Source organism: Ostrea edulis, chromosome 1 (genome assembly GCF_947568905.1).
Source record: "Ostrea edulis chromosome 1, xbOstEdul1.1, whole genome shotgun sequence".
Classification (NCBI taxonomy): domain Eukaryota; kingdom Metazoa; phylum Mollusca; class Bivalvia; order Ostreida; family Ostreidae; genus Ostrea; species Ostrea edulis.
The window spans coordinates 108,522,660-108,535,119 of record NC_079164.1 but is presented as its reverse complement, the minus strand read 5'-3'; the positions used below and the strand labels follow the sequence as shown (position 1 = coordinate 108,535,119).

The following is a 12,460-nucleotide window of genomic DNA, read 5'->3' as shown; positions in this document are numbered from 1 at the left end:
ATGTGATACTTGTTTATTTCTTCATCATTTATCTAACTGCAAGGTTAAAGTCTGTCAATTAAGCTCTTCATTGTGGGTAGCACATCTCAATATGACTGCATAGTTGTGGGAATAGAATCCGTACTAATGAATGTGCACGAGTGCCAAATGCCAAAACCATAAAGGGCATCCCAAATGTTACCTCCATTTGTATCTGGCAGCGTAAGATTGATTAAAAAAAAATTGTGTGAATACTGTTTATTCAAATCACATGATGACAAAGTCTATATGCATGTTCAAAACAATAACATAAGGCAAATTGAAGTTTAAGGCATGTACATAACGTAATCAAATAAGGGTATTACAGGAGCATCTGTTAATAGTAACAGTTTATATAGGCAGCCATTCTTTTGTAGGAATGTCCAAAACAACTTCCATGTCAGGGGTGCATCTGAAAAAGAAACGCCATGAAAATCAGTAAAACTGATGATGCTCTTTTAAGGCATCTTCACTAGCCAAAGGTTTACAATTCACTCCACTTCGATACAAGAAGCGGAGTGGATCGTAAACCGTTGGGTTGTGAAGACGTTTTAAGGACACTCGATATAAAAAAAAAATGTATGCATAGATTGATTTAATTATTTCTAAGGGTTGTTTTATGTGTTATTAGGGTAATTATATCATTACATTAGGTGCTATATATTAATGATAATAATTATGCATTTTAATTCTGACACCATGAATATTTTATTCACATACATGTATGTGCACATCGATTTTATGTTATCTTTTTTCTTACATTTGTAAAGAGCTTTAGAGAACTAATGTTGATATGGCGCTATATAAATCTTTTAATTACAATTGATATATATTTTAGTTTAGTTTGGCTGTAATGAGTGCAAATATAAAATTACTACCAAAAAAAAAGGGAACTTTTTTAAAAATTTGAAATCTATTGAACAATTAAAGAGATCGATCATATATGATCCTCTAAATAATACTTAAATCTTTTGAAATATGACATGAGTAACTCTTGTCAAAAAGCATATCTGACTGATTCCAATGCATAAAACATGGAAGAATTTTTATCCTCTCTATATATGTATGGCTTTATTCAGGAGGAAGAATTGTTTCATATATGTTATATGCATTGGAAGTACAGTTACATGTTTCTTGGGGTGGAATATTAGAAGAAACCATCTCTTTACCACTCCATGAAATACCTAGCTCTTTGCCATCCTTATTTTTTTAAAGACCAATTTTGATAGACAGGACTCGTAAAAATATTTGTACTTTATTCATGTTAAGAAAATGTATAATGATGCAATAAATATGCCATTGAAAATGCTACAAATAATGATGATACAATATGTTTGCATCAATTTACACAGAGAGAAAAATTTTGCCTTTCTCAATGTAAGATTTTCACCAACCCAAGACTTAATTGTGAAAATTTGCATAATGGAGTATGTTTTGCATATACATGCACAGCAAGATTTGCTATCAAGAATGCTTTTACATATAACCAAAATATTTGCATATCATAAACAAGGCTTTTAAGGACTTACTTTTGTCTACTAGGGAAGAATTCTGGAAACATCTGAAGACGTGTGTTAGTCTTTGGATCTTGCAGCAACTTTTTCACTTCTGCTTCAAGAGCTTGATTGACTTTGATCAAACCGTCCTGCTCCTTTTTGTGTAATTCTATTTCCTATATCATAAAATTAATAACAATATAGATTTGTTTCAGGTTCAAATGCGATGACTATTCTTAAAGTGACTCTCATACAGAGAATAAAACACTTATAAGCTGCACAGTTTCAGCATGTACAGCCAAATTGAAGTGGTATTCTTCCCCAAAAAGAGACCCATGTGTCACATTTCTCACCTGAGCAATTGCATTTCCCATGTAAATGTTGAATTCCAATTGTGGCCTGGTTGGGGGTGTCGTAATGTGAACAAATTTGAATTTACAATACATGGGAAAGCTTCCTAATTATATTGATATATTGTTATTCATTTTACTATGTAAAAATTTTAACCCCTCTAGTGAACTTCACCCTGGGTCCAGGAGGTGAGGTGTGACAGCATGAATTTCTATACACCATGCTAGTATGCTTCCATATTGATTTGACAATATATTCACCTTCAACTGTTTTTTTATTGTACCCTTGTGGGTCTTGCAAATGAAAAGCTGATCAATCTCATAATCATAAATCCCATAAAAAAATAAAATTGAGAGAGGGGCAAACACAAAGCCCTGGAGATACCAAAGGTGGGTTCAGGTGCCAAGGAGGAGTAAGCATCCCCTGTAGACCACAATGTATTTGCAAATAAGATCATTATAACAACCATAGAATTTGCAAAATGCTGACTTCAAATGAGGTTGTTCAAATCCTTCATATGTAACATCAACTCATTTGTCAGTAGCTTGCCTTAATTCAAAAATAGGGTCCCGCTAAACTGGTACATGATATGCCCACATACATTATTGACCCAGGAATTTGAACAAGCAAGAAAGGTTTATCCACAAAAGTATTTGGTCGGAGTTGCAGTAACAATGTAATTTGCATTAAACATCTCTAAGTCTAAGGGCTGTGACTCCTTAAAAAATACTGGGACAGCATTCCCCTTGTAATATACATATCTACACATTGTGATCTTCCTTTGTAGTATTGTACTAAGTTTCACTGAAATCCCACAATGGATTTTTAAGATGAGTTGCGAAGACAAGGTACTTGCATAAAATAAATCAAGTCCAAGGGCCCTAACTTCTTCGAAAATATTGGTGCAGCATTCCCCTTGTAATATGCACATCTCCACATTGTGATCTTTCTTTGTACCAAGTTTCATCAAAATCCCCCAAAAGGGTTTAGGAGGAGTTGCAAAGACTAAAGTATTTTGAATAGAAAAAAAACCCAAGTCCAAGAGTCGTAACTCCTTTAAAAAACATTGGACAACATTCCCCTTGCAGTATGCACACCTCCACATTGTGATCTTTCTTTGTACCAAAATTCATTAAAATCCCCAAAGGGTTTAGGAGGAGTTGCAAAGACAGTATTTTGAATAGAAAAAAAATAAGTCCAAGGGCCACAACTCCTTTAAAAAACATTGGACAGCATTCCCCTTGCAATATGCACAGCTCCACACTGTGATCTTTCTTTGTACCGAGTTTCATCAAAATCCCCCAAAGGGTTTAGGAGTTGCAAAGACAAAGTTAAAGGGACAGACAGACGACAGTGGTATAGCATAATACGGCCACATTTTTATGCAGGCGTATAAAAATTGATCATATGCTGAACATGCTCTCACACAGCTAAAGTCATCCCACTTGTCATGAAGTTGAGTTGTTAGTTTGCCATTGACATCTATGTTCTAAATCAATATACCGGTCATGATAGCTGGTGACATCTCAATATGAGTGAGAAATTCTTGACGAAACATTAAACAATCTATCTATGCTCAATGAAATGATAAGAATAAGATTTTCAAAGAAGTTTTTGATATGTTCCAGTCATAGTGTGAACACACTTGAATCTACTACGTGCGGGATATCCAATATATCGTACACTTGTACTTTTGTGGTTCTGAAGAAGAGGAGTTTTAGAAAGTGTCCACCATACATGTATTCTTATGTAAAACTTGAATCTACACTTCATGAGGATGCTTGCATATAAATTTGACAAACTGTACCCTTGTACACCTTGAGAAAATCTTTAAGATACTTTTTTGTACACTTTTCTGTACAATGTGAAATCCCTCTTAATTGTGTCCCTGCCCAGGCCCAAAGTGGTCCACTACATGAAGATGCTTGCTTATTGACTGACATATTGCATTCTTGTGGTTCTTGAGATTATAAACACATATTCAGAACTTTCCTACAATATACATATGTATATCCTATCCGAAAATTAAAACTCTTCTTGTGGTTCTGCATTGGCCCAAGGGTCTTAGTGTAAACAAACTTAAGTTGATCTACATGAAGATGCTTGCATGTCGATCAGATTGGCATATTCTTTAGAAGATCTAAGATTTTAATCCCTTCCCTAGGACAGGACTAATTAATGGTTTGAACAAACAGGAATTTTCATTCTTCAATAAAGTTTTCATACAGGTTTTCTGGTGCTGTTGCTCTTCAGAAGTAGATTTTCTAAACACGTACTCTATCCTATTTTCACTATTTCTTGATTATCTCCCCTTTGGCTCAAATTATGAAATATCATATTCTACTGGCATACAACGTATAATTTTTTTTACTAAATCAAAAGTTCTTAATTGTTCGCTATATCTGTAAGATTTTTCGTGACTATAGAAAATACCCATACCATCCATACTTGTAATGTTAATATCATCTTACCTTAGCCATCACCATATTTTGAAGTGCCATATCTTTCAGACTTGGATGCATCCTAGCAATAGCTGTCTAAATAAATAGAAATAGAAATTTTCTCTATTTACATCTTTGTATGTGAAATAAGTGGTTATCTTCCATAGTGGCAATCAATCATATTTGTTATAATTCATAATGCTGTTATAACAAAACTTGTCTCTCTGCTGAATTTTGAATTTTAACATTGAGACTCCATCAAATTGACATTTTTACTGTGCGCTGTTCAGGTACGTGTGTATATAGCTAGCATATTTCCAGTATGATATATAGGTTATATTGAACTTTGGATATAATGAACAATTCAGGTCTGTCCCCTGAATTTCAATTTATCCGGGGTAAATTGTATGTATTAATGTTTATTGCTGAAACTGTATAAACATAATATTTCTAGTATTGCTTCATAATTACAGTAAAACACGGTTATACACTTATAATGAATTCACATTTACAGTGAAGTGATTTTTATTCCCCATAGTTTCAAAACATATCGTGAACTTACTGAATATATAACAAACTATGTTTATAATGAATCAAAACTGTCCCCAGCACTTTGCTGTAAGTGTGTTTTACAGCATACATGTATTCATTGTGAACCCTCGTACCTCTGTGATGCTTTTGGTGATAAGATTGGTTGATCGTGTGTTTTACAGTATTCATTGTGAACCCTCGTACCTCTGTAATGCTTTTGGTGATAAGATTGGCTGATCGTGTTTGTTCCTTTTCATACTTTTCTAACTCTGTGAAAACTATATGTTCTAAATCCTCTTGGTCTTCCTGTATAAAAAAGTTATACATATACATATGTATAGTCAAATCAGTTTCAGATTACTATGAATTTTCTTTGGTTTTTTTTTTTTTTTTTTGGTGTGGTTTAGCTAGCCTTTTTGTGGTAGCACAGTCCATAAAATCAAGCAATCAATGAAAGACAATGTAATTGCTCATGGAAGAAAAACACACATAGTAGCATTCCACAAAATTTTGATTATCAAAATTTTTTTATGACACAAATCAGTGAAATTTAATTCCCATAAAAATTAATGAAACCACATTAATTTTTAATTCTAATTTAAGAATAAAACTAGCAAATCTCCACCTGTTTTTTAGGGTATATATGGTACTGCTGTAGTTACCTGGTTAGCTATCTTAAGGTTTTGTATTTCTTTCTGCAGTGTGGCAATTCTCATGGCTTTCACTGGGTATTCTTTATCCTAGAATTGATATAAATACCAAGAAAAATTGTAATCTAGTACAGTTGAACTTTGATATCATGGTTACCATGGATATGTCGAAGTGAATTGGAAGTTCCAACTACATTTTCTTTAAGTATTTTAACCTCCATATCAAGAACTCTCAGGTATTTCAAAGTTTTTTCTTGGCACCATCAAGTTCGAGATAATGAGGTTTGACTGTGACAAGAATGCTAAATATTTGTGTAAATGTTTTTGACAGCCATTGAACATATACTTTTATAGAGAGATTTGAGACATAGCAACCCATATCCAAATACAAACTTGTGTACAAATGAAAAGTTTAATAAAAAAAATTAATCTCAAACATCACCAATTGACACGACAAATAAAATATCTATGAGGAAATATGTTGAATGCCAGAATTGTGTATTTAACTAATTTCATTGTAGAATACTAAAATCTCACTGACGCAAGAAAAACTCCTTCTTGAAAAAGAAAACTCTTTCATTAAATCTTTGAAACAAAGGGGCCGGCAAATTAATAGCTTTACCATTTACTTCTAAATTACCACAGTAAAACATGATACATTCTTTTGAAACTCAGAAGCTGCCCATATGACCCAGACCACTAGACTTAATTTCCCCCCAGCTACTCCCCTAATAGAATAATATAGACAACTTAATACATGTATATCATTTGGCTTTCATTTAGTATTAAAGTTGTATGATTTTGTAGATGGATTATATTTGCTAAAGTCAGAATCATAAATATGAACAGACAGTATGTGGACAGACAGTGGACAGACAGTATGTGGACAGATAGTGGACAGACAGTATGTGGACAGACAGTATGTGGACAGACAGTGAACAGACAGTATACAGACAACATGTGGACAGACAGTGAACAGACAGTATGTGGACAGATAGTGGACAGACAGTATGTGGACAGACAGTGGACAGACAGTATGTGGACAGACAGTATGTGAACAGACAGTATGTGAACAGACAGTATGTGAACAGACAGTGGACAGACAGTATGTGGACAGACAGTATGTGGACAGACAGATAATGAACAGACAGTATGTGAACAGACAGTATGTGAACAGACAGCATGTGGACAGACAGTATGTGGACAGACAGTATGTGGACAGATAGTGGACAGACAGTATGTGGACAGACAGTATGTGGACAGACAGTGAACAGACAGTATGTGCACAGACAGTGGACAGACAGCATGTGGACAGACAGTGAACAGACAGTATGTGGACAGACAGCATGTGGACAGACAATATGTGGACAGACAGTATGTTGACAGACAGTATGTGGACAGACAGTATGTGGACAGACAGTATGTGGACAGACAGTATGTGGACAGACAGTATGTGAACAGACAGTGGACAGACAGTATGTGGACATACAGTATGTGGACAGATAGTGGACAGACAGTATGTGGACAGATAGTGGACAGACAGTATATGGACAGATAGTGGACAGACAGTATGTGGACAGATAGTGGACAGACAGTATGTGGACAGATAGTGGACAGACAGTATGTGGACAGATAGTGGACAGACAGTAAGTGGACAGACAGTATGTGGACAGACAGTATGTGGACAGACAGTATGTGAACAGACAGTATGTGGACAGACAGCATGTGGACAGACAGTATGTGGACAGACAGTATGTGGACAGATAGTGGACAGACAGTATGTGGACAGACAGCATGTGAACAGACAGTATGTGGACAGACAGCATGTGGACAGACAGTATGTGGACAGACAGTATGTGGACAGACAGTATGTGGACAGACAGTATGTGGACAGATAGTGGACAGACAGTATGTGGACAGATAGTGGACAGACAGTATGTGGACAGATAGTGGACAGACAGTATGTGAACAGACAGTATGTGGACAGACAGTATGTGGACAGACAGTATGTGGACAGACAGTGAACAGACAGTATGTGAACAGACAACATGTGGACAGATAGTGGACAGACAGTATGTGGACAGATAGTGGACAGACAGTATGTGAACAGACAGTATGTGGACAGACAGTATGTAAACAGACAGTATGTGGACAGACAGTATGTGGACAGACATTATGTGAACAGACAGCATGTGGACAGATAGTGGACAGACAGTATGTGGACAGACAGTGGACAGACAGCATGTGGACAGATAGTGGACAGACAGTGAACAGACAGTATGTGAACAGACAGTATGTGAACAGACAGTGGACAGACAGACAGTGGACAGACAGTATGTGGACATTGGACAGACAGTATGTGGACAGACAGTATGTGGACATTGGACAGACAGTATGTGAACAGACAGACAGTGAACAGACAGTGAACAGACAGTATGTGGACAGACAATATGTGAACAGACAGTATGTGGACAGACAGTATGTGGACAGACAGTGGACAGACAGTATGTGGACAGACAATATGTGGACAGACAGTATGTGGACAGACAGTATGTGGACAGACAGTATGTGGACAGACAGTGTGTGGACAGACAGTATGTGGAGGGTGAAGACACACGTAAGATAGAACTCTTATGAATATTAGACTATGAATAACTGACAATTTTGACATCACTACTTCAAATAATCAAAGAGCACTATAATTATTTAGATATATGTCAATTTGGAGTTTATTGCATGTCTTGTCACTTGTAAATGAATATGGAAAGCACTGATGGGATTTTTAAAATCATGCATGATTTATCTCACAAATGTATTATATATATACATTTACACTTACTTTATAACTCATGAGTGTGTGCAATTCTTCTTGTTTTTCTTTCAAAGATTCATCTAGATCTGAGACTTTCTTTTCCAGTGCTAAGATAAAACAGAAATACACTGTACTCTTAAAAGAAATGCTACACTATTCTTCTTTGCATTTCAAATCTGTAAGAGAAAAAATAGAGCAAACCCCAAGATAATGGATTTGCAAAATGAGTAATTAACACACATACATATAATAAAGGTATAAACTTTAGTGAGACAATGCCGCAGGAATGGCCCATCACTTTACCAGAAGAAGAATAGGAACTTGTATAAAACAAAATGAAATCAGGAAAGATTCATATCAAAATCGTGATAATTTAATCTTGAGAAATATTGGCAATCTCTACATTCTCCCTCAGTTATTATATTACCTTGAAGCTGCGAGTCAATCCTCCTACTTGTCGCCTCTAGATCTCTCACAGCTGCATCAAATTCTTTCACAAAATTGGAGTTCAAAGTTGTTATACCACCCTGAAAAGTCAGAATAATCAAGTTCATCACACACCTTTTTCGAAGGTTGTGAATCAAAAACCTTACCCTGTATTTTTCAAATCTTCAAACCTCCTTACACAAGCGTGGCTCAATCTCATGACCTTCTGATCATGAGCCTGTATTTTTCATATCTTCAAACCTCCTTACCCTGTATTTCTCATATCTTCTAAGCAGGCCCTTTACTGCATTTAATGTTCCATATTCATCCGTTTCAATGCTCTCTTTCAATTTCATATTTTGTTCCAAACTGCAGTTTTGGTCAAGAAACACAATTCATACAAGATATTTTTAAAAACTTTTAATTTATACATGTATATTTTATTTCTTCACCTTTTTGTATTGCATTTTTTAAACATTTGAGTAAAACATTTTCCCCTAGCTAGTGCAAGTCTATAATCGAACAATTTCAGAAAGCTTCATAAAATCTAACAATATCAAAGGATACAGCTCCCTGCTTCTCTTCTGATATTCCTCTAACGTTTTCTTCCTGGTCCTAATTCTTAACTGTATAAAACAATGATAAAAATAACCATGAAATCAAATTCAATATTCACTGAAGCCTACAACAAGAGGCCCACAGGCCACAACACTCACCTGAGTATAAATGCATTTAATTTTGATGTAAAACGTTAAATCCCAATGACCATAGAGTCCGACCATGGACCAAGTGTCAGGAAGTGACAACTACTTAACTAGACAAAGATAATGCCCTTGTGGTAGGCTGAATGAAGCACAGAAAATTTAGTATAATGGTGACAATGAAGTTTAATTAGCTTATTATACAGAGTGTCTGAAAAACACATTTGATGTTTCTGCATTACAGTGTGTAGGACAATTGATGTTTCAGTGTTTTTATATAAAATGTGAATGTTAATATTGAAATCTGTAAAATGACATTGAATTGTTGAAAATTTCAAGAAAAAAAACCCCTGACAATATCAATGCACAACCATAGTATATATATAACTATATTTACCCTGCATGATGTCAACGTCCTAACTTGATAACTAAAGTTGGATTTAGCTGGACAAACTTTGTACAATATGTGGGATGGACAATACAGAAACCAGATGTACAAGGGTAAAACAACCCCCCCCCCCCTCCATCTCAAGGCATATGGAGGTATAGAAAGAATTTTCCTACATATTCCTATGTAAAACTTTGAATCTCTGATGTCATCATTTGAATCTACACTATAAGAGGATGTTTGCATATACATTTGACATTTTGTACCCTTGTGGGTATATAGAAGATTTTAAAGAGCATTTTCCTATGTATCTTAAACCCATTTTGTGGCCATGTCCAGACCCCAAAGGCCATATTGTCAACAAACTTGAATCTAGTACTCTTTAAACCTTTGAACACTCCCACTCCAGCATTGAGAACATTCTCATATAACTTTGACCCATCTTCATATAGGCCCCACCCAAGACAAGTGTATCATGGTATGAACAAACTTGAATCTACACTATATGAAGATGCTTGCATATAGATTGGACATATTTTCCGATGTACGTATAGAAATGTAAAACTTGTGGCCCCCATCCTTCTTGTTTGAATCTCTGGGAGAAATGCAAATATTGGCTTTTTTGTTTAATTGGTTCTTCAGAAGATTTTTTTTTAAATACTCCACCCCCTATAATTTGAATCCTTTCAACAAAAACAATACATTGTGGCAATTAGTTTGGTTGAAATTGGCCCAGTACTTTGTTCTATAGAGGAAGGTGAAAAAGACAGATGATGGACACATTGCAATTAGAAAAGCTTACTCCAGCTCAGGTGTATTGAGTGCCAAATTAACACAAACTCAAATAATTAAAGATATACATGTATTTAATCATTTGAGGACATCATCAATTCATTTAATGCATGCAACAATTTAATTAACAATCACTTCAAATATAATTAATGATATCTTCAATTCTGAATTATTGTGCACATTCAACTGAATTAATGATTATCATTAATTCAATACGGAATATCAGAACCATTATTTCGTCTCCGATTCCGTCCCGGTTTTAACAATCTGATTAAAATAAGATCTTTGATCCGCTCCGTTATTGTTATGTCGCTACACAAAGTGTAGCGACATAACAATAACGGAGCGGATCAAAGATCTTATTTTAATCAGATTGCGGTTTTAATATTTAGTATGTCCAACCAGAGATGGGGTAATCGTAATCAGTAATCGTAATTGATTACAATCGATTACATTTTTTTAAGTAATCGTAATCATAATTGATTACATTTGTTTTTAAAGCAAAGTAATCGTAATCGTAATCAATTACTTTGGCAAAGTAATCGTAATTTATGATTACAATAATGATTACAATGATTACTTTATATTTATATTAAAATAATTATTTAAAAGATAACAAATAGAGCTTATGTATGTTATGTGTGCCATCATAAGATTTATCCATATCTATATGATATTATACTTACAGTATTTGCATGTATTCAATAGCAACTAAGGTCTAAATCTGTTTAAATTAAACGTAATCATGATTACTTTTCACAGTAATCGTAATTGTAATCAATTACTTTCAAAATATGTGTAATCGTAATCATAGATTTTCAAAGTAATCGTAATCAATTACATTTACAATGTAATCGCCCCATCTCTGTGTCCAACGAGATCATGTTTTCTACGTTAACTTGGGCAACTTTTCAGTAACCAAGCACATGTTACTTACTTACTATCAGATATAGTGAGTTCAGACACAGTTTAACATCACTTTTGAAAGTTCAGGGGTGGAGGAACAGAGAAAAAAGTGTCGTTATATTCATATGAAAAATTTTACTTAGCAAGAAAAGTAGTTCTGCCCAAACCTCTAAATTGTAGAGGGGGAGGGGAGGTGTACGTCTCCTTCAGTACAAGTATGAGTTCAATTCATCGATTCAACCTTGCATTTCTATTACCATTCACCGCTACTATATCAAGTGACCAGCTAATAAATCGATCTTAAATTGCATGCACTAATAACAAATGTTGTATGTGATATTTTAATGCAACGTCGATTGTTTTGATGACACGAGAAAATCTCATTAATATCCACATATGGCGAGGAAATAGACCTTTTTTTTGTTTTATCTCCTCTACCAAACATCAGAAATTTAACCCAATAACTCGATCATGTTCTGGTACTAGGGCATTCACTTGCAACACTCTCAAAAATAATCTTCAAACCAGGCAGATATTTTTTAATCAGAATCTGAAATGAGTCATCAGACGTTTTTAGCCATCACTATTTTGTATAGAAGAGTGCCCAAGTGACGCATAATTTTCGTAACTTCTTTTTCTGAAGAGTTTCAAAATTTTCTAGTTCCAATAGCCCGTATTGATGTGCACTATATTTTTTTTTTACAGAGAGCAACTATAGGCCTATATAATTAGAGATATCTTCAATTCAATATATCCACATCTGACTTAATATGATCTCTTTAATTGAATTGTTAATTGCTCTCTTTAAAGAATTGATGCAATCATTAATTCCTTTTATAAAAGCATTGTAAATAATTAAAGATGTCTTCAGCTGACTTACAGAGATCATCAAATCATTATACCATGCTTCAAATTAAATTTTGTGAGCAATAACTCCATCACATTGAT

At 34.6% G+C, this 12,460-nt stretch overlaps 1 protein-coding gene across 2 annotated transcripts in view; it reads right to left on the bottom strand.

The window, feature by feature from the left end:
• Positions 1 to 222: 222 nt before the first annotated feature.
• LOC125666725 (uncharacterized protein C20orf96-like) overlaps positions 223 to 12,460 on the bottom strand; it is a 16,213-nt gene continuing 3,975 nt past the window's right edge. The window contains exons 4-12 of one of the 2 annotated variants that reach the window (XM_048899972.2): positions 9,293 to 9,351; positions 8,995 to 9,094; positions 8,727 to 8,826; positions 8,327 to 8,406; positions 5,500 to 5,577; positions 5,042 to 5,143; positions 4,337 to 4,402; positions 1,548 to 1,690; positions 223 to 430 (exon numbers count right to left, since the gene is read on the bottom strand). In XM_048899972.2, coding sequence (XP_048755929.2) covers positions 370 to 430; positions 1,548 to 1,690; positions 4,337 to 4,402; positions 5,042 to 5,143; positions 5,500 to 5,577; positions 8,327 to 8,406; positions 8,727 to 8,826; positions 8,995 to 9,094; positions 9,293 to 9,351 — 789 coding nt within the window. In that variant the 3' untranslated portion in view covers positions 223 to 369. Of the gene's footprint in view, positions 431 to 1,547; positions 1,691 to 4,336; positions 4,403 to 4,971; positions 5,144 to 5,499; positions 5,578 to 8,326; positions 8,407 to 8,726; positions 8,827 to 8,994; positions 9,095 to 9,292; positions 9,352 to 12,460 lie in introns of those variants that run through there. The other variant, XR_008799770.1, reaches the window with a different exon arrangement.